Here is a 23,032-nt window from a genome sequence, read left to right on the forward strand (position 1 = left end):
CACAGGAGCTGAAATCGACCACAGATACCATTTTGAATTCTAAGATGACGACTTCCAGTTTCTGAAAAACAGCTGAAAATGACCAAATACCACCCAATATGAGTATTTCTCTAACCAGTATGACGTTCAGATTCCAGAAATTGTCTGCATATGCCAATATGAAACCCAAAATGGCGACTTCCGGTTTCGGAAAAACAGCGGCACAGCGGACCAAATACCACCCAATATGGATATTTCCGAAACCGTAATGTGGCACTAGAGCCACAAATCGACTCCAGATAACATTTTGAATTGTAAGATGCCAACTTCCGGTTTCTGGTAAACGGCCTGAAATGGACGATTCCCATTAAATATGAGTACCTCCGGAACCATAAAGATGTACAGAAGCTAAAAATTCTTGAATTTTAAGATGGTGATTTCCGGTGTCTGGCAAACAGCTGGAAATGACCAAATACGAATGTTTTCGGAACCAGAATAACGCCCAGATGACAAAAATTGATTTCACAGGCAATTTTTAAGAATAAAACGACGACTTTCGGTTTCTGAAAAACAACCCAAAGCGACCAAATACCACCCAATATGAGTATCTCCGAAGCCAGAATGTTGCAAGAAACTAAAAATTGATTGACAGCAGCTGAAATAAATCACAGACCCCATTTTAGATTCTAGGTTAGCGACTTCCGGTTCCTGGGAAACAGCCGAAAATGATCGAATAACACCCAATATTGGTGTTTCTTCAACCAGAATGACGCTCAGAGGCCAGAAATTATCTTAAGAACCATTTTGAAATCCAAGATGGCGACTTCCGGTTTGTGAAAAACAGCCTAAAATAACCAAATACCATCCAAAATGAGTATCTCTGGAACCAGAATGATGCAATGAGCTAACAATTGACCTCAGGCACCATTTTGAATCGCTAAATGACAACTTCTAGGAAACAGTCGAAAATGACCGAATAATACTCAATATGGATATATCTGTAATCGAAATGATGGATAGAAACCAAATATTGATTCTTGACACCATTTTGAATTTAAAGACAATCACTGTTAGTTTCTGGAAAACAACCAAAATAACTAAATACCTCCCAAACTGAGTATTTCCGGTGTCAGATTGATGCCAGAAAATTTGCTGAAAATGACCTAATACCACCCAATATGAATATATTCAGAATTAGGGCGATGTACAGAAGCCAAAAGTCGAGGATGTTGTCATTTCGATAAAACCAATCATTTCTAACGATTTGTCTTTTGACTTTGATCATATCCTATGGCCGATTCGTCGTGCATTTGCAGACTTTAATTACATCGCAAGGAATCAATGAATTTGGAACGTTCAAATAATACTATACCACATTTAAATTATGTTGAGGCCACATATATCGATCAAAGCAGGTATAGTTTTCAATAGTCTTTAAATTTCTTTTCTTTCCATAACTTTTGAGCCACATATCAAATTGTTATGAAGTTTGTTATTTGTGATTTGAGAGATGACTCCTTCGTATGACACTAGTTATGTTCAAATAAGTTATGTCATCTTTGAAATAATAGACTTTCGTTGTTTCATTAACAATTCAATACATAACGGTGGCTTAAGTTCAATTATAATCAAATGAAATGGGAACGTATAAAGCAGCAAAACTTTGAAATAGAGATGGTCGGGTACGGGTATTTTAAACAAACCAGACTTCGGGTTCGGGTCGGGTACGGGTTTGAAAATTTTCGATGAGTCGGGTACGGGTCGGGTACGGGTAACAAATTTCCCATACCCGACCATCTCTATTTTGAAACCATGTGTTCAATCATAATTCATCAGTTAACCCTTAACTAGCCCGCTCATCTGATATTAATATTGATCAAATCGGTTGTGTAGTTTCTGAGATAATGAAGTTTCGTGATTTTCACAATTTGGTACTTTACAGACGAAGTTACAGTCCGATTACAGTAAAATTCAATAGAGTGTTACGAGGCAGCTAGACTTATTAGTTGACACTAATTTTGTGGAAATCGGGTCAGCCATCTCTGAGAGAAGTGAGTGAGTCCAAATAGTCTTCGGAATATGTTCCTTTTCATAGCTGGATTTCACATTTTTAAACATAACAGGCAAAGTAATAGTCCGATTGCAAAACAAATCAATAGGGTCTTATGGGGCAACTAGACCTTCCATTTGACACTGATTTTATGCTAATCGGTCCAGCCATCTCTGAGAAACATGAGTGAGATTAAACAGTCTCTAGAACACGTTTCTTTTCATAACTTTTGAACCACATGTCCAATCTTTTTAAAATTCAAAAGTTAAGGGTTTTTTAGGTAGCCCGTTCATTTGGAACCAATTTTGTTCAAATTGGTTGTGTAGTTTTCGAGATAATGATGTTTCATGATTTTTACATTTTGACACATAACCTCTAAACTAAAAATCCGATTACAATGAAATTCAATAGGGTCTTATGAGGCAACAAGACCTTTCATTTGCTATTAATTTCATGAGAATCGGTCCAGCCATCTCTGAGAAAAGTGAGTGAGAATAAAAATCTGCACATACACACACACACACATACACACACACACATACACACACACATACACGCACACACACATACAGAAAATGCTCAGCTCGTCGAGCTGAGTCGAGTGATATATGCCATTCGGCCCTTTGGAGCACTTTTATACTTTCGGTTTTGCAAGTGATTGCTATACCTTTCTAGGAGAAAGGCAAAAATGGTGTGTGTTATCATGGATGACGGAACCTACATAAAACTGGACTATAAGACTCTGCCAGGACCGCAATTTTATACATCACCGAAGGGAAAGGATGTCTTTGGACCAGTGAAAGTCATTTACTTACTTTACTTTTATGGCGACAGATCATTAAGATCCTATGCCGAATCCAGAATACGTCTCCACAAAACTCGGTCTTGGGCTGCTACTCTCCAGTCTCCCCTTACACCCGCTGCTCTGGCATCCTCGTCGACAGCACACATCCAGCGCGTGCGCGGTCTGCCTCGAAGTCGTCGGCCTCCATCCGGTTCTCTTCTAAATATTATCTTTGCCGGTCGCTCATCCGCCATCCGTGCTACATGGCCAGCCCTCTGTAACCTGCCGTGTTTCATCAGCTTGACAATATCAGCGTGTTTGTATACTTCGTACAGCTCGTGATTCATGTGCCTGCGCCACACCCCGTTCTCTAGTTTGCCTCCGATTATTGATCGCAGGATTCTACGCTCGAAGACCCCAAGCGCTCGTCGATCGGCCTCCTTCCATGTCCACGATTCATGTCCGTAGAGCGCCACCGGGAGGATCAGAGTCCTATAGAGCGCAGATTTCGTACGGATCTGTAGGGGGGACCTAAGCTGGCTACGCAATCCGTAATAAGCCCTATTCGCCGCCGCAATCTGCCTCTTCACCTCGCGGCTCACCTCGTTGTCACATGTCACGATAGTACCAAGATAAATAAATTGGTCGACCACTTCGAAAGTATCTCCATTCATCTCCACCGCAGCACCAACACCCGTAGAACTACCACGCCCTCTGCCAGCCACCATGTACTTCGTTTTGGCACTGTTTATGGTGAGTCCAATTCTCGCAGCTTCCCTTTTGAGAGCCGTAAAGGCCTCCTAAACTGCTCTACGGTTAACACCAATTATATCAATGTCGTCCGCAAAGCCCAGAAGCATGTGAGACTTAGTGATGATGGTGCCGCTCCTCTGCACACCTGCCCTTCGTATCGCACCTTCTAGAGCTATGTTGAACAGCAAGTTCGAGAGCCCGTCACCTTGCTTCAGACCATCTAACGTCACAAACGCGTCCGAAAATTCGCCCGCTGTCCTGACGCAAGATGTGAAACCGTCGAGCGTCGCACGTATCAGTTTAATCAGTTTAGTTCAGAAACCATGTTCCAGCATTATTTGCCACAGCTCATTGCGTTTCACTGTATCGTACGCCGCTCGAAAGTCTATAAACAGATGATGTGTCTGCAGGTTGTGTTCTCGAAACTTGTCGAGGATCTGTCTCAAAGTGAACATCTGATCCGTTGTAGATCGCCCCACTCGAAAACCGCATTGGTATTCTCCAACAAAGGCTTCCTGCAACGGCCTCAGTCGCTGGAACAGGATACGGGAGATAATTTTGTAAGCGGAATTGAGGAGGGTTATGCTTCGACAATTACTACACTCGAGTCTATGTCCCTTCTTGTAGATAGGGCATATGAGTCCTTCCAACCAGTCCGTAGGTAGTTGTTCCTCAGACCATACCCTTAGGATAATCTGGTGAATTGCACTACACAGCCGCTCGCTCCCAACTTTGAAAAGTTCAGCCGGTAAGCCGTCCTTCCCAGCGGCTTTGTTGCTTTTTAGCTCTTTGCAAGCATTCTTCACCTCGTCCAATGTTGGTGGGTCCACAGCTTGTCCGTCCTCCCCAATTTCTATCCTGTTCCCCTCGACGACTCTCCTCCCTTCCTCGCCGTTCAACACCACTTCGAAATGTTGCTTCCAACGCCTGGCCACCTGCGATTTATCGGTAATCAGGTTCCCCTCCCTGTCATTGCACATGGCAGGTACTGGCACGGTCCGGTTCCTGATTCCGTTGATCGTTCTATAGAAGCTCCTCGTGTCGTGTCTCTTGAAGCAATTCTCCGCCTCCACGAGGACGCGATCGTAGGGCTCACGTTTCTTACGGCGATGAAGCCTCTTTTCGGCAGCTCTTGCCTCCCGGTATTTCTTCCGCATCTGACGCGTTACACGATTAGCTGCTACTAACGTGTTGGCGTAGGCTCGATTTTTCTCCTCCGTCACCTCTAGGCACGCAGCATCGAACCACCCACTACGCGTGGTTCCCGTTTTCATGCCTATCACCTCGCGCTGTTTCGCTGACCGCATCATGAATGTGCTTCCACTGCTCGTTCAGGTCCATCCCAGCTGGTCCACGGATCTATCAACTTTCCGAGTATACTCTGCAGCAACTCCTTCCGCTGATAACCTCTGGATGTCCAGATGTATCTTCCTCGCCGATCTCGATTTAAATACATTGGACAACCGGGCGCGAATCTTGCCTACCACGAGATAGTGACCCGAGTCGATGTTTGGCCCTCGAAAGGACCGCACATCTATGACGTCTGAGAAGTGCCGGCCGTTGATCAGCATGTGGTCGATCTGGGAGCAGGCCTCTCCATTGGGGTGTCTCCAGGTGTGCTTCCGAATATTCAGACGTGCAAAATGGGTGCTACAGATGGCCATTCCCCTGGCCGCGGCGAAGCCATTTACACCGAAAAAATCGGCAAGAAGGTAATGGTTTGGCAGGCCATTTGTGAATGTGGGAAAATATCTCATCCATTCATTACGAATGACACAATGAATGGTAAAATTTACGTGAAAGAGTGTTTGCAGAAAAGGTTGTTACCCATGGTTAAGCAGCATAACAATCCTCCAATCTTTTGGCCCGATCTTGCTTCCTGCTATTACTCCAAGGATGCACTAGGGTGGTATAAAACAAATAATGTCACAAACTGCCCTGAAATTCGCCCTATTGAAACTTTTTGGGCTTTGACCAAGGCAAAGCTGAGGAAATATGTTAAACTAGCGGACAATGTTGAAGAATTTAAAAAAGATTGGCTTGAAGTGGTAAAAATGGTCGAAGAACACACTGTGCAAAAGCTTATGAGTAGTGTTAAGAGAAAAGTTAGAGAACTCGCGTATCCTACGAAAAATAATCCCAACTTGAATTGAAACTGGAAAGAAAACACTTATTATCTATATTTCAGAATAAAATGACCCGAAAAATCCTGTATTTTTTGTTTTATTCAAGAAAGAAGATGTATTTATAATTTTCGGAACAGTCTATAAGATTAAATTGCTTTTAATGTTCACTTCCGCTAGCATAACGGCATATTCTATTGATTTTAAATTTTCTAAAAATGAGTCTAATTGCAATACAAGTATGAATTTTTGATTTTCAGATATAAGTACATTTTCCTGTTCGGCGATTTTATTCAAAATATTTTGGTGCTCTCTGATCTGGTTATTTATAAGGTTTAATCTATTCTCAAATTTTGAATTGATTTTCATTTGCTTATTATTTTGTTTCACTTTTTTCTAAGTTCGTCTAAGTTGAATTGATTATCTTTAAGTCTTCTGAGTCTAAGTTGTCTGTTATAAATTTGATTGTGCTTCCTAAAAAATCTATAGCTCGTCTATCTCTACTTGGTTTGCTGATCAAAGTATCGGAAATAAATTTGATTTCTTTAAGCTTAAGTTGAATAATTTCTGAAAAATCTGTTGGTATGTTTTAAATTTTGTTTACAATGTTTTCAATTATTGTCAAGGATATTTCGAATTGGGCAAAATCTATCACATGCAATAGTCTATCATGTCCGTCAATTATTCTTCCTTCCCCCTTTGAAGGATCAACGCTCCTGCGTTGTTAGTAATGTCGTGTATTTGGATGGTGGGATGTGCATGAATGGATGGTAGGATGGAGATGGTGAGTGCTAGAGATGGTCGGGTATGGGAAATTTGTTACCCGTACCCGACCCGTACCCGGCTCATCGAGGATTTTCAAACCCGTACCCGACCCGAACCCGAAGTCAGGTTTGTTTAAAATACCCGTACGCGACCCGAACCCGAAAAATTTTTTTTTCAGCTACCCGTACCCGATCCGTACCCGAAAGGAAAATGCCCTGAAATTACCGGTACCCGACCCGTACCCGACCCGTTTAGGATGGATTTTTATATTATTTTTTTTAATTTTTTTTTAAACACCTGGTTACCTCGCACATTTCATGCACTAATTGTCATATGTGGTGTCTCGAGATGATGGCCGGAGTAAGGCTAGAACTGAGTGTTCATGTGAACGAATGTTAATGAACCCAGAGTTCCAGGCGATGTATTGGTTCACCTAGAATCCAGCGTAGCATCTGTCACTGAGTACGTCCGCTCGTCTGTTGTAGAAAAATTTGACCATTTTATAACGCAGCGAAATATCTATTCATAACTGTGTACGGAGAATTCGGGCTCCATTTTCCTGTTAGTTACCTCATAATAAAATTGATCAGGGGTTTCAATTATTTATTTTGTATGCATACGTATGATTCATATGAACTGTTGAAATTTTTTTTTCGTTTTCGAGAGATTAATAAAAATTCAATAGAATTTTTTTGAAAGATTCATTCAACATTCAAACGTGATGAAGTGTATAGTTCGAAATTGTTACCAAACGATTTTTTTTTGATTTTTTTTTGATACCCGAGTAATAATTACAAAAGCGTCGCTTCATAAAACAAAAGTTGGTTAAGCAATTTCTCAAATTTCAAAAGAAAGCCGGCTTCAACCGTAAATCCAGAAAGCTCAAGTTCAATGACCGAAATGCGCTGGCAGGATTATTACTGAAAGTTTATGAAATTTATTATTTCACGTAAAAATAAACCAAAATATTTTGTATAATCACACTAAATACAAAAAGTGCTTGCGTTGAATATTTTTTCAAGTAAGACAATACTTTCAAGTTATTACAATAACTGCTACTAAAAGATGCTTTTTTTCTACTGGTTCAAATTGACAGCTCATTCTGGTTCATTTGACACTCCCACAGCTCGTATCCGTTTTTCCCTCCGAGACCAAAACTATGCTAAAACACCGAGGCTTGGCAAGTTAATAATTAAATTCTCATAATGCACGGAAATCGAGTTACCCGTACCCGACCCGTACCCGACGAGTTGAGAATTTTTCAAACCTGTACCCGACCCGAACCCGAAGCCTTGGTTTTTAAATTACCCGTACCCGACCCGAACCCGAAAAAATTTTTTGGCGTTACCCGAAACCCGACCCGAACCCGTCGGGTACGGGTCGGGTACGGGTATCGGGTAAAAATACCCGTACCCGACCATCTCTAGTGAGTGCTATGATGGGAATCAAAAGCGTCCGAAAGGATGGTTCCATTTTTCTCCGCTTAATATTAAATTTTGTTCCTAGAATGAAATGGTAAAATGTTATGATAGAAATCAAGAAGTGTCCGTGGATGGTTCCATTTTTTTCACGTTGTATTTGTTCCTAAAAATAAAATAGTGTATTGTTTTAATTATAGTTATAGAGTATCAGACAGAGGTTAGACACGCTTGACATTATCCTTGTGTGTTTCTTTGCCAGAGTCGTCTATAAATGTTCGACCGTTATTTTTTGTAACTGTAACTGGTAAGTATTTAGCTTTGGTTTTCTTCTTGATACCTTGCACCTGTTTGTATACAATTTGGTTTGCTGCGAGATCTGGTGCTTGTTCTCTGGTTTTGTTATGGTACTCTAGATTTTGTTATTTCGATTTGTCATGAGCCAAAATGACTTCATCGTAAACTTTGTTTCGATTTTGAAGGATAATGTCAATGTCGAGCGGTCTCTTTTCTTCGTCTTTAATGCATGCTATGTTGAAGATTTCCTTGATGCTCATTCCTTCATAGTTTGCTTGGATACAGCGGAAGATTTCTGCTATAGTAGAGTGAAATCTCTCGACTGTTCCGTTACTTTGGCTATGGTTTGGAGGCGTAAAGAAAATTTCGACATTTAGGTCATGGAGAAGTCCTCTTATTTCTATCGACCGTAGGGCTGGTTCATTATCGCATACTATTTGACCGGGTGTTCCAAAGATTTTGAAAAAATTGGTGAAACCTTTTCTTATATCTGAAATGTTTCGTGATTTGATGTGTATTAATGTACCGAATCTTGAGAATTTATCTAGGGCTGATAAAATGTTACCTTTTCGGCAATAAAGATATCTATGTGAATTATGTCTAGGGGTCTATTTGGGTTTGGTGTTGAACCTAATGCTATTTTGTACGGGTGTCTATCGTACTTGTTCTGCTGACATGTTGCGCATAATTTTATGTACTTTTGGATCGCTGTTTTTAGCTTTGGAAAGTAGAATCTTCTTGAGATTTGCTGGTGGTTCTCCCAGACACCTCTGTGTGAACGGTCGTGCATTTGTTCAATAATCAGATTTTGCTCCTCGGGCGTTCTGAGATCGATCAACATTTTTTGTGTGATAAATATTTTAAAAGTTTTCGCTCTATTGAAGTGATTTTTATAGGTAGTTTGAATTATACCCATTAACTGTTCAACAATTGGTCCGTTTTAGGTCCATGTATTCTTTGAAAATGCGAAAAATTATAGGTACACAGAAAACAAGTCTGGTGATTGTTCTTCGGTATACTCTCGGAAAAATCTGTTCGTAATTATCCGGTTCGTCCGGTCCAATTTTTAGAACAATTTGGTTGCTGAATACATTTAAAGGGTGTTCGGTGCAACTAATAAACTCAGAGTCGTCTGTATCTGCTGAATGCACAGTTGCATCATCAGATGACGAACTCTCATTAACATTGAGTTCGTTTCTGACTCGTGACAAGCTGTCAGCAACAACATTTTGCTTGCCTGGTCGGTAACGAATCTCATAATTGAATTCACTGAAAGACGCCAATGAACTAACCTGTTATTAGTGTCTTTTAAATTAAGACCATACGTTAGAGGTTTATGGTCTGTATAAAGGATAAACTTCCTTCCGTGAAGGTAAGGTCGGAAGTATTTGCACGCCCATACTACTGCAAGTAACTCTTTCTCTATTGCAGAATACTTTTCGTCCGATTTGTTAAGCAAAGCTTGAAGCAAAGGCTATTGGTTTGTCGTTTCCTATCTGCCCTTGTGAGAGTACGGCGCCAATAGCCAAATTGGACGCGTCCGTAGTTAAAATAAATGTTTTATCAGAATCGAGGTATTGGAGAATATTGCTACTAGTAAGAGTATGTTTGCATTTTTCAAAAGCGTCGATGAATTCTTTTGAGTGGGAAATCTCTTCGCCTTTTCTCAACGCATTGGTAAGAAGTTTTGCAATTTTAGCAAAATCTCTGATAAGTTTGTGGTAATATCCCAGTATTCCTAAAAAACCGCGTAGCTCCTTTTCATTTGAAGGAAGAGGCCATTGTTGTATAATTTGGATTTTATCTGGGTTGGATTTTACTCCATCTTTAGTTACGATATGACCTAAGAAAGCAACTTCTCTTTGAAAAAATTCGCTTTTATCTAGTTGCACTTTGAGGTTGTGCTTTTGTAATGTAGCAAATATTTTTGACAAATTATCCATGTGCTCTGTTAAGCTTGTTGAAAAAACAATGATGTCATCCATGTATACTAGGCAGCTGACACCAATATGCTCCCGAAGAACGTTGTCCATCACACGTTGAAACGTTGAAGGAGCATTTTTTAAACCGAAAGGCATTCTCAGAAATTCATAGTGTCCGTTTTCCACACTAAAGGCTGTTTTCTGAATGTCTCTTTCGTCTACTTCAACCTGGTGAAATCCAGATGCAAGTGGTGAGGTACATGCGAGTGGTGAAGTACATACAGCGTCCTAACTTATCTAGGATGTCTGTAATATTCGGAATGGGATAACGATCGTCAATCGTTTTCTCATTCAGTTTGCGGTAGTCGATTACTAACCGCCATTTCCGCTTGCCGGAAGCATCCAATTTCTTGGGTACTATCCATACGGGTGATGTCCAAGGGCTACTTGAATGTCGAATAATCCCTTGTTCTAAAAGTTTGGCAATTTGACATTTAACCTGGCAGAAAGGGTAGTGATATGACTTCGTATGTATTGGCAAGTCATCTTTTGTTTTAATTGAATGCTTTATAGCATTGGTGAATGAAAGTTTATTGCCTTCCATGAAAAATATTTCTTCGTGCTGTGATATGATTTTTAGAAGTTTTGATTTTTCTTCAGCATTCAGATGGTCAATTCTGAGTTGCTCTCTCAATTTATTATTCAAGGGTAAACCATGCATGGACATGGCGGGTGTTCCAATTTCGAAATTATTTATTTCTGGTTCAAGCATACCAGAATTTAAATTTATTTTGCACGATTCGTTCGAATAATTTGAAATTAATGCTTTAACGTATCCATTCTCGGCTGTGTATAGCCCGGAGAGGATAAAAACATCTGAAGTGATACTAACATTATTCTCGACATAAAAACCTCCGGTTACATTAGTTGGGAGATTTATAAATTTTGTCTCATGTGCATTTAGGTACACTGACTTGACGTCGGGGTACTTGCGCTTCATTTCTATTGTACCGTAGGGAAATTTCAATTGGTTGCTAGAAGTGATTATGTCTGCTTTTAGGTTCTTAAGTGATTCGTACCCTATAAGCCCGTCGAAGAACGGATGGAAGTCGAAAATCAGAAATGTTTGTTTAGTGGTGTTAGGTATTTTTGGGAAAGGGTTAAATTCTACGAACCTATTGGTTATGTGTGAACCTCTGACATTTCTCACCGTAGTGGGAGTGGTGTGTCTGCAATTTTCTAAATTAACATGTTTTTCAGATAGGTAATTTCGATTGCTTCCTGAGTCAATTAAGAGATTTAAATCGCCTTTGTTCGTTTTCAATGTAATATATGGGAAGAAATTATTTATGTCATTCCCGCTGATCCGTCCGCCAGTTGAAAATTTAAGTCGTAGACGTTTTGTTGGCAGCGAAGGAAAAAAATCACCTCTAGCGATTAATGAATACATATAAAACAAGCCTAGGATGCGTTGACATCGTCGTCAGTATGCGAAAAACAAAGTATCGGTGCTGGTGCACTCTTTTACGATATATTTCTATTCATTAGTGTACACCACAATACGTGATTCTCAATGTGCACAACTCGGTATATGAAGTTATTCGTCTCTGTTACAGAGAGCGATCAGAGCTTGTTATATCCTTATTCTTTTGACTCATGAATATGATTTTTTGTCAGAAAAAGAAAGAAAATGACAGTGTATGCTCTCCTGCTCTCGCTTAAACTCAACCGCTGCCGAAGTATGTAGTTCCTTCCCCCACACATTGCCTCTCACCGCACCACACCTCTGCTGCTGTTCAGGCGACATGATTTTCTCCTGTTGCTATCCTTTCTTCCCGTAACTACCGGCCTATGGAGAGACAAAGGCAACGATCGAATCGCTTCTCAGAGCTGATGTAGTCTAGTCATGTGTTTGTTTTCTCCCAGAAACCTATGCACCCTATCATCATTTCATTATGGTTGAGAGGATTCGAGTTTAGTCGCGGCCTGAACACTTCGTGAAGTGCACATATGATGAATAAACGACGATTGCATCATATTCGTTTCGTTTCCATCACTGTTTGTTGACTCATGTGTCTCGTTTGTCTGATCAATTTGAACGTATTCTGTTGGCTGTACTGCGAGATCGTTTTCGAAATATTGTTCGGGGTAGTAATAGTAATTGTTATCAAAAGGGTACTGTGGATAATTATTATAATCGAATGGTTCGTGTTCTATATGGAAATTGGGTCTATTCATGTAATTGATTCCTCTCGATCTTATAGATTGATCGACTCCCATTGGCACGGGTTTTGGCTGGAAAGCCGGCCTTGGGGCGAAAACATTTTGAGTGTTTGTGGGTTGCTGCCTAAACTGGTAGTTTTGGAAGTAGGGTTTCGGTTGGTAAGGATTTTGTTGTTGCGGAAAATTTGATTGGTATGGATTTTGGAATTTCTATTGGTATGGCTGTTGGGCGAATTTTGGTTGTTGTGGAAATCTTTGTTGTGGGAATTTTGGTTGTTGTAGAAATTTTTGTTGATATGGTGGTTGATGGAATCTCGGCTGATATAATTGGTGAGGGGGTTTTTGCTGATAGGGATGTTGTGGGAATTTTGGGAATGGTATTGGTTGCATAAATGGTTTTGGTGGTAAAAGTGGGTACTTGTTTTGAGGGGGTTTTATTGGTATAGGTGGTGGACGGTGTGTATTCCTCCCGTACATAATATTATTTTCATCTAGACAGATTCTTAATGCGTCTTTTAGATTTTTCGGCGATTGTGCCCGAATTATGTGGCCTGGAGGATCCATCAGTTTTCCCAGAGAAACTTTCGACCCTGATTCTTGATAGAACGTTTTTTTAGCTTTTCTAACATCCGGGTTTTGCTCGTTTAAATTGAGAAGGTTAATTATTAAGGATAAATAGTAAGATATATTTCCGTATAACTCTTCAGCAGTGCCAACTTGTTTTATTTTTAGAAGATCTTTTGTGGGAGACGATTCATCTCTCTTATCGCCAAAATTTGTGATGAGAGTGCTTTTAATCTCCTCCCAGTTTATTTCGGTGCCATACAGTTCCAAAACTGCATCGGCATCTCCAGTTAATTTTTCCGCGAACTGCTTGCATCCAGACATCGTAAGTGGGTGTATTCTCCACTTGTCTGAGCGCCGGTATAATATTGTCGATTGCTTTAATAAAATTATTTAGTTTCACAACATCACCTGTGAAGCTGGGAATGTCTCTGAGTATCTGTGGTGTTTGCATCGACTTTAAAATCAGATCGATACGAGAAGTAGGATTCTCGCTCGGATCTCTAGGGTGTTCTTTAGTGTGAAGTTGCAGATCGGAGATCTGTTCTTCTTTTTCGCTAAGCTGCAACAACAGTTGTTGTAGCTGCATGGTTTGCTCTGTTATTTGAGCTTTTAGCATTTCATTCTCGGCAGCGACGAGATCTCTGTTGCCGTCGTATTGAGCCATATTGTTGAATATTATACGTTTTGATAAGATTATTCGAAGATTTAAAATTTTTTAACACTTTTTGAGGATGATTATTGATATTCACTTCTTAATAAACTAAACTTCCTTAATTACTAGTATTCACTTTTTCAAATTCACTTCTTACCCTTTTAATGTTAGCTTTATTATTGCTACTCACTTCTTAAATTTATTTTCTAGTTTTCTGCTTATATTATTACTCACCGTTATCGTATTCCGCGATCCGATGAGCGAGCTGTTGATCCGTTTTCCGAATAGGTCCGTTTTAGTGCTGTCGTCCTCCCGATATTCCCTCGAGTGCTGCTTCCGGTAAGAATTCCTTGGACTCCGCACATGCGCATCCGTTCATCGGCCAGTGGGCAACCATCAAGCAACCACCGTGAGAACATACCTAAGAAGCCGGCGCATAGTGCTTGGTAAGCTAATTCAGTTAGGACATAGGATTATTAAAACAATAAATTCATTCCGTTTTGAGTGTTCGACCAGAGTAGTTTAGCTTTTTATTTTTAAAAACCTCTACCAAAACGGTCTTAACCTAATTGGCGCAGTCGCTGCAGGAAGGTGAAAAAATACTTAGTGTCGATTCGTGTTCAAATCCTAATCTTTGAGGGAATATTAGAGAGTCGCGAGTGAACCAGTGTAATTGCACAAGTTAAAATCACCTAGGACCAACGCCGAAGGCAAATCGACGTTGAAGGAACACTTGAGCGGAATCCTCGAGAGGATATCGAGAAATAGATTACAAAAGCACAGAAACAGCAAAACCAATACCATAACACAAGAAAGGAGGATCCCCCAACTTTGGAAGCTGGACAAGAAGTCTTTGACAAACTTCAAGGAATCCGAGCGAAGACAAAAGACCAGTTTGGAAAAGTCAGGTTACCACAGACAAGGTCCAAACTTACGAAGACGACAACAACCGAAAACTTCACAAAACAAAATTACGCAGAATAAGAAAAAAATATTCTAACTAACTTTTTTATTTGTCTTTTCAGAATGGATGCACGCAGAATATCAATCCTTGTTTACACCTTATTCCAAATTCAATCAATTACGTCACAGTCAATCCAAATTACTAACCTAGAAAACAACCCGGGACTGCTAACATTACAGAATGGATGTATTTTTCTGAAAGTCGGCGAACATAAAATGATTCACATCATCGATCTTGATAGATACAAGCCTATTTTCACAAAACTGCAAGCTAATCTCAAAGGACTTGAACATTATGGCAATTTCAGCGAAATGACCGAAATTTTATACATGAAACTTAGCAACACCATGCATTTTTACGATGAACTACGACTTAGAAAAAGGTCCAAGCGAGGGTTGCTAAATTTCTTAGGAACAGGAATTAAACAAATAACAGGAAACCTGGATAATGATGATTTGGTCGAAATATCCCAAGATATTCAAGACTTGAAATCAACAACCATTTGCTTATTAACGAAAACAACGAACAAAGAAAAATCAACATTCAGCTACAGAATAGAATCAATCAGATAGTTACTCAAATTAATGACCAACAAAATCAAGCTAGAAAGAAATTTACTCTCAGCCAGATTTGAAAATGGCATCAGAAAAATTTTTATCATTATTAAAGAAGTTTTCAGAACCAAAGCAAATCTCGATACACTAAAATCTCATTTAGAAGATATATTTGAAGCTGTAGAATTTTCAAAATTGAAAATTATTTCCAAACATATTTTGTCACCTGAAGAATTAAGTTTTGCAACAGAAAAATTAGAAGAGAGAGGACTAACCGTTAACAATTAAGATGAAACATACGTTTTTTTAGACTTATCTGCTTTTTATAATAACAGCAAAATAATCTTCGTTATCTCAATCCCTTTATTAGATAAATCAATTTATAATAACTTTCTCCTAGAACCGTTACCAGTAGGGAACAAAATTTTGAAGCTACCAGCACCAACCGCTATGCATAATGAAGCAGCCACCTATTTCATCACCAAAGAATGTAGACGCATACAACAAAACAACCTATGTGCTTTAGACAACGTAATGGATTTTACACTCAAAACTGCTTAAAGGATTTGTAACTGTACGCTGTACCCCCGCCAACTGTACTTTCACAGACACTACCAACAAAACCGAAATTAAACCGCTTACCGGAAACCATATTCTACAAAAAGAGTTATAGCATTGGAAATCAACTCCACATGTGGATTCACAAATCGAAGCGTTTCAGGTACTTTCTTGGTTGAATTCCATAATTGCTCAATAGATCTAAAGGGATCTAAGTTCGAGAATATCGAGCTCATCAAAACTGAAACTTCTATAATGTTACCTTTAGAAGGACTTGCTATAGAAGAGAGCCAATTCGAACCAAACAGTTTACAGGAAATTCATATAAAAAACAGAAACTTTATGGAGGACTTTACCTTGAAACATAAAATTCAAAGTTACACCTCCCTCACTATGTCCAGTATAAGCGTTATTTCCATAGCAATTATAGCTCTGCTTATCTGGTGGAACAAGTCACAGAAATACCGAATCAACGTTGTAACCACAAGTACCCAGAAAACCGAAACTGTAGAAAGTCAGAACAAAGACCCGAAAATAAATCCAGAATCAGCAACAAACCGGGACGGTTTGCCTCTTGAGAAAGGACGAGTTACGTACAGCCTTTTCGACTTTTAAAAAGACAACCAACATAAACCGACAACCTGCGTTATCAAGTATCACCGCGTCAGCACACGCGCATCCGTTCATCGGCCAGTGGGCAACCATCAAGCAACCACCGTGAGAACATACCTGAGCAGCCGGGCATAGTGCTTGGTAAGCTAATTCAGTTAGGAGATAGGATTATTAAAACAATAAATTCATTCCGTTTTGAGTGTTCGACCAGAGTAGTTTAGCTTTTTATTTTAAAAAACCGCTACCGAAACGGTCTTAACCTAATTTATATATCTTATATATAAAATAAAGTTACATATGTGCGACCGTCCATAACTTTACAACGGAGCGTCTGATTTGAGCTGGCTTTGTTTTGTTGTGTTCGTCTTTGTCCAAGGCAAATTGTTACGGCGAGAAAGCTAGGAAAATTCAAAGGAAAATGGTAAAATTCACGAAAATAGAATTTCCATATAAAGATGAAATGAGATCGCAGAAGGCGCAATGAACAACAATAAGTAATATGACAGCAATTTAAAACAGTTGACTCTCGACAGTTATTTTGAAATCTTTTAAAAGCTGCCACCGAAAATTAAATACAAATAGAAGTACGCTCGACTGGTGGCTACCATCACGGTAATCGGTTCTAAACTATCTAAACAGCAGCTCTGTGTCTGTCTGATCCATATAGGCTTGAAATCCACAGAACCAATCGGCTTGAAATTTTGTATATAGAGGTTTTGGGGACCGAGAAAGATGACTAAGATAGCTCGAGACCCCACAAATTTTCGCACATCTCGAATGGAACCAAATTTGGCATATGGATGTCTTTAGGGGTAACAAATATGTCCATATTGGATTGACACCCCTCCCTCTTCTAAAAGGGAGGAGTTCCATACAAATGAAACACAAATTTCTGCACGTCGCAAGCACTAACCAAGTAAATGGAATCGAATTCGGCAGGTGAATATTTTAAGGGGTAACAAGTATGCCCATAATGGTTCAAAACCCCTCCTTCTTCTGGAAGGGTGGGATTTCCTACAAAAGAAACTCAGTTTTTTCCACAACTCAAGAACGAATCGTGTAAATTGAACCAAATTTAGCATGTGGAGGTTTTTGGGGCAAAAAATATTTTAATGGTGGTGCAACATCCCTCCACCTTCTAGACTCTAGGGCTCTAATCGAACATAAATTTCTTTGGTGGTTTGATACTCCTCCGTACTCTGGAAAGGGAGGCAAGTCTCCCATACAAATTGATCAGACATTTCAACCAGATTTTCCAGAAAAGAGCCTGCAATGATCGGGTCGATGCACAGGAGCCAAAACTCGACTCGTAAAATGTCAGCAACATGTATATTTTGCCCCAATTCCCCTACAATATGAAATTAGGTTTATTTCGACATAAATTATCTTATTTGAAATCTGTTTAATGTAATATCAAGAGTGTAAGCGATACTTAAAGATACAATAACAATTTGGCATCACATGATCCTCCTCTTTTTGCTGGGAGGCGGTCGCATTTGACTTTATCGAAGACGCGATGATTCTGTCACATAGCTAAAGCGAGATTTTTATGTTTTGACCGGTCCTGGCCAAAAATTCAACCCCCTCCCCGCAAGGGGGGAAGGATCATGTGATGCCAAATTGTTATTGTATCTTTGAGTATCGCTTACACTCTTGAAATTACATTGAACAGATTTCAAATAGGTTAATTTTACGTCGAGATAAACCTAATTCAATATTGTAGGGGAATAGGGGCAAAATATACATGTTGCTGACATTTTACGTAGATCAGACACCTGCCAATCGATTTCTGAGACTTTTTTACTCAATATAAGATATAATTTGACTACCACTTTAGATATTAGCGCATTACCATTAAGGCTGTATGTATGCCAAAGATCTGTTTTTTTTAAAGATAGGTAAAAAGATGCTAATATGTGGACAAACTCATAGAATTTTGATATTTGATCTTATAACAAAATGGCGTCGAAAAAACATCTAAAATTTCCGATTTCTCAAAAATTCAAAATGACGCCATTATTGCCCCTTAAGTTTAAATATGTTCAAACTCGGGGATATTTGGAAAATCAAAGAAATAGTTATCGGTTTCCGCTATACTCTACTAGAAAATTTTTTTGGAAATAAATATTGAAATTCAGTCCGCGCAAATATATATTTCGACTGTGACATACAGTCTTCCTCAGTGCTTATGTGGACCAGTCCACATAAGAGAACGGTGTAGTATCGCGAAAAAGAATTCGACATCAATAAAGAAGTTATTTGTTAACATTTATTTATTCATCATTTCATGATAAAACAATTTGTAAACTTAATGTACGCCCGAATCAGAAAATGATATAAATATTGTATTGATTGAAAGGTTTTTGTTTAGTTTTATGCTATTATGTTAACATCTAAAGGAATCACATTCATAAGATTGTTTTTATAACAAACAAACAGTATATTATTTTATAATCACTCTACTTTGAAATGCACTCTAATAATAATATTTTGTATTTTCTCGCAGGTATTACTGCACGTAGATATATATATATATACATATATATACATATTTTGAAAATTATAAGCGAAATGGACAACGAGAATTGTAAAAATATGGTGTCTAATTTACCATTGCTTTTTGCTGGTGGATATCCAACATCACTGGAGAAGATTAATGAAACCCAATTGGAGAAATTCATACCCTTTATGGTCCAGTGTTCATTGGGATACATCCAGATTCCGACATTAGAAGAATACAGCGAACCAGAATGGTGGCCTGGAGATCTCGAATTTTTAGTACCATTCAATCGACCAAAATCCTTCGACGGGGTAAGTTTTTCAAAGCTTATAATATCACAGCTAGGGTACCTTCAGCGTTGTGCTCCATATAACAAACCAGCGAACTCTGATGGGCTCACCATCCAAACGAATATTCGCGCGCTAATTTTTAGCATCAGTATGTGGTGTAATCAATTGGAACACAATAATATGTTGGAATGTTGGCTGGCTAGTTTCATTGCTTCGAGTTTAGAAATCATAATTCTGTTAGACTTATATGGTAGTTTGGGGTAATTTGGACCCCTGGGGTGAAATGGACAGGTGCTTTATCTTGGAAAGTATTACTTTTTTGGGTTCCATGTACAGTCGTCGTTCGATAACTGCAACACTTGACACATGCCAAAATTTAGAGGGGGGTCCGTCACTACCATTTTAGTTTTCAATGATGTCGAAATTTATTTGTTTTAATGGAATAGTGGCGAAAAATATCAGAAAACTAAAATAGGCAAGCTTTTCGACCAATCAATTTGATATTCATATTTCCGCATTATAATTTATTGCGTTTTAGTAACTACTTTACATAACCAATATGTAGGCGAAGATTAGGTTCATCAGTACAATAGACTATTTTATGAGACATTTCTGAACTAAATTCATGAATGAAATTTTGACAGAAAGCTCGGAACCGTTGACATAACGCAAGTAAAAGCAACATCAATGTCAACAAGATCCGTGACACCTGTCAGTTCGTAAAATGGTCTACTTAACACTAGTTCACAGAATATTGTTTGTGATTGCCTCGCTGAGTAGTGAAAGCTAGCTAAACAATGCACAAGGGATATTTTCTTCTCTTATAATAGTTACGGAAAGTGAACCACATAACATGGTGATTTGGCTTCATTGATTAATAGTGGAGATCTACAACCTCCCATCTAGAATGAAGGGACAAGTAAACGAAATCGAAAAAAAAATCGAGAGAAATGAAAGAGTCCTTTTAAAATGTTTCTAGAGATTCAACACTTTTACTGTACTGTACTGTACTCCTTCATCCTTTCCTTGAACTACTAAACCCTACCTAACATAAAAATTACATGGTTTGTTGTGATAGGTGCACCGCAGTGCCAATGTAAACAAAGGAAACATCAAAAGTTGATGTTGGTGTAAGTTTTACGCTCGTGTATTTAATATTTTTGAGAACTTCTTCAATGTTTCCAGTCTAATAAGCTTTGCAGCCATGTTTGTTTAGTAAAAGGTTACATTTTGATAAAAGATTACGATAACATCGTGGAAAAATAGTGGAGAAAATTACGTTTTTTGTAAGGGGTATAATGGACAGTTTTTTTAAGGTGATATGATCAGGTGAGTTTGAAGTAAATTCTTTTGTCGGACTGATGACGTGGGCATACAGAAACGGACGAACAGACGGCGGTGTACAAAGGACGAACTGTAAAAACTCTGTTATTCTTTCTTTGAGCGGTTATCCCCACTCGCCCTCTTGATCTTTATCCTGGCGGTTGTCCCGGCTCGCCAGCCACTTTTTGTTCGACGATTGCCTCGACGCGCCTGTTATTTTCTATCTGGGCGGTTGTCCCGACACGTCCATTTTCCTACAATTCACTTTCCGCTAGCAAAGTGGTTAGAGCCCATATATTTTCCTCGAACCGAGTGAGTGCGAATTGTCGACAATATTGAAAGAGCTCCTGGCAGGATCGCCAATGTATAATTCGCCGATCGAAGCGGAATCACTCGGAACGGGAAACATGGCCGCTAAATGGATCGCGCACTGAAAGCGGACGTGACTTACCTTTTTTATGTTTCACTAGGCAATCATCGTTATTTAGGTCCGGACGTAGCTTAGCGGCACGTACAATGCCGCGCAATATAATCGGGTGATCACTGTATCACCAAGTCGTTGATCCATTACCCTCGTGATATAATCGGGTGATCACTGGAACTCGAGCCTATGTTTATTATACACAGACTTCGCAGCCAACTGTTAAGACTGACACTAACAGTCTCTCCCGATCAGAGACTCGAACTTACGACACCTGGCTTGTTAGGCTAGCATCGTAACTCGAGACCAGCTGGGAGGGTAGTTTGAAAACAGCATCAAAAGAAACAAATGTCAAATGCCATACGTAAAAAATTACAGCTGATTCTAGTGTCGTTTGAGTGTTTTTTCAAGTTAACATAGTGTGGTCCGAGAACGGTGTAGTATCGCGAAAACGAATTCGACATCAATAAAGAAGTTATTTGTTAACATTTATTTATTTATCATTTCATGATAAAACAACTTGTAAACTTAATGTACGCCCGAATCAGAAAATGATATAAATATTGTATTGATTGAAAGGTTTTTGTTAAGGAAACATCAAAAGTTGATGTTGCTGTAAGTTTTACGCTCGTGTATTTAATATTTTTGAGAACTTCTTCAATGTTTCCAGTCTAATAAGCTTTGCAGCCGTGTTTGTTTAGTAAAAGGTTACATTTTGATAAAAGATTACGATAACATCGTGGAAAAATAGTGGAGGAAATTGAGTTTTTTGTAAGGGGTATAATGGACAGTTTTTTTAAGATGATATGATCAGGTGAGTTTGAAGTAAATTCTTTTGTCGGACTGATGACGTGGGCAAACAGAAACGAACGAACAGACGGCGGTGTACAAAGGACTAATTGTAAAAAGTATTGCAGGCAATCCGGGATAAATTATGCGTACACAAAGTGTTTTCAATCCCCAGCACAGTGGCGGGTTTCTGAACAAAAGTTGAAAAAACCTTAAAGTCTCTCTAAAATGATTGAAAAGACGTTTAATGCCAATTTTGAGGTGCTGAACTCATTTCTGATGTCAGAAATGTTATTCACATAAGACGCCGTTAAACCTTTCTTTATTTTATTTTATTTTATTTTTTATTTTTTGTTCGGATCATGCTCAACATTAGTATACTTGATCTTTATTGAAAAACTTTATACCTAAAACGGGGCGAATAGAAACGGTCAGCGATATATCTTGCAGTGTACAAAAAATACTATAATGTCTAGAATGAATATAAAAGTTCTAAAACATGGGTCTTGCCTCCCTTTATTAAGGGTGTAACGTCCATTTTGATAAAATAAGTAATTCATTGTTTTATTGAAAAAAATCAAGGTTGCATATTCAATTTTGGGGTGTCAATTCCATTCAATTGGCCGCGTGCCGATAGCTCGCTCCACAAGTACAATTTTCAAACATGATGTACGACAAACTTGCAGTCCTAAAGTAATGCTAAAAGTTTGTTGAAGAAAGCAATACTCTAGCTCATGTGCCTAAAGTGTGAGAGCCCATATTTAGCGGGATATTCAGCCAATATTCGCGGTGAACATTATTATATTCACCGCGAATATTGACTGCATATTGCACTGAATATGGGCTATTACGCTTTAGGCATAGGAGTTAGAGCATTGCACTATTCGACAAACTTGTAGCACTACTAAGGGACTACAAGTTTGTCATACATCGTTTTTCTAAATTGTACTTATGGAACGAGCTATCGGCACGCGGCAAAAAAGCACCCTAAAGTTGAATATGCAACCTTGAAAAAAATGTTGCATGTTTCTGTTCACCCCGCAATAGGGCGAATAGAAACATTCGCCAATAAAATACGTTTTCCTTGTTCTAATAGAAAATTCTAGTTTTAATTTGAAGAAAACAACAATTGCATCATATTTATTGATATGAGAGGCAAGAAAACGATATTAAGTAGCAAAATAGTGGAAACTTAGAAATAGTGGAAGTATCAAAATAGTGGAAACTTACTTCATGTTTGTTATCTTATGAATGAATATGTTCTATTAGAGTCCTTATTAGGAACAGAAGGACTCGGGGTTGGGTCAAGCATTTCTACCGGTCTGGCATCTTCCGGTGTTTCATCTAGGACACGACATCCGGGAATATTTTGTCTTGGTGGAACTGAAACCTTGATTCATATCTCTCGGGTCAGTCCATGTCGAGCATCATGCAGCAGATAAATCAGACTTTCATCACGTTTTTGGAAACTAGCGTGGTTGTCTACTG

General features: G+C 38.9%; 1 protein-coding gene across 9 annotated transcripts in view; it reads left to right on the forward strand.

Moving 5' to 3' along the window:
- Nucleotides 1-23,032, forward strand: part of LOC129727094 (uncharacterized) — a 358,152-nt gene that overhangs the window by 105,121 nt on the left and 229,999 nt on the right. For 7 of the 9 annotated variants that reach the window (XM_055684561.1, XM_055684547.1, XM_055684548.1 and 4 more), the window contains one exon: nt 18,728-19,032. In XM_055684561.1, the coding sequence (XP_055540536.1) occupies nt 18,793-19,032 (240 nt within the window). In that variant the 5' untranslated portion in view covers nt 18,728-18,792. Of the gene's footprint in view, nt 1-13,787; nt 13,980-18,727; nt 19,033-23,032 lie in introns of those variants that run through there. The other 2 variants (XM_055684550.1, XM_055684552.1) reach the window with 2 other exon arrangements.

Source organism: Wyeomyia smithii, chromosome 3 (assembly GCF_029784165.1).
Source record: "Wyeomyia smithii strain HCP4-BCI-WySm-NY-G18 chromosome 3, ASM2978416v1, whole genome shotgun sequence".
Taxonomy (NCBI): Eukaryota; Metazoa; Arthropoda; class Insecta; order Diptera; family Culicidae; genus Wyeomyia; species Wyeomyia smithii.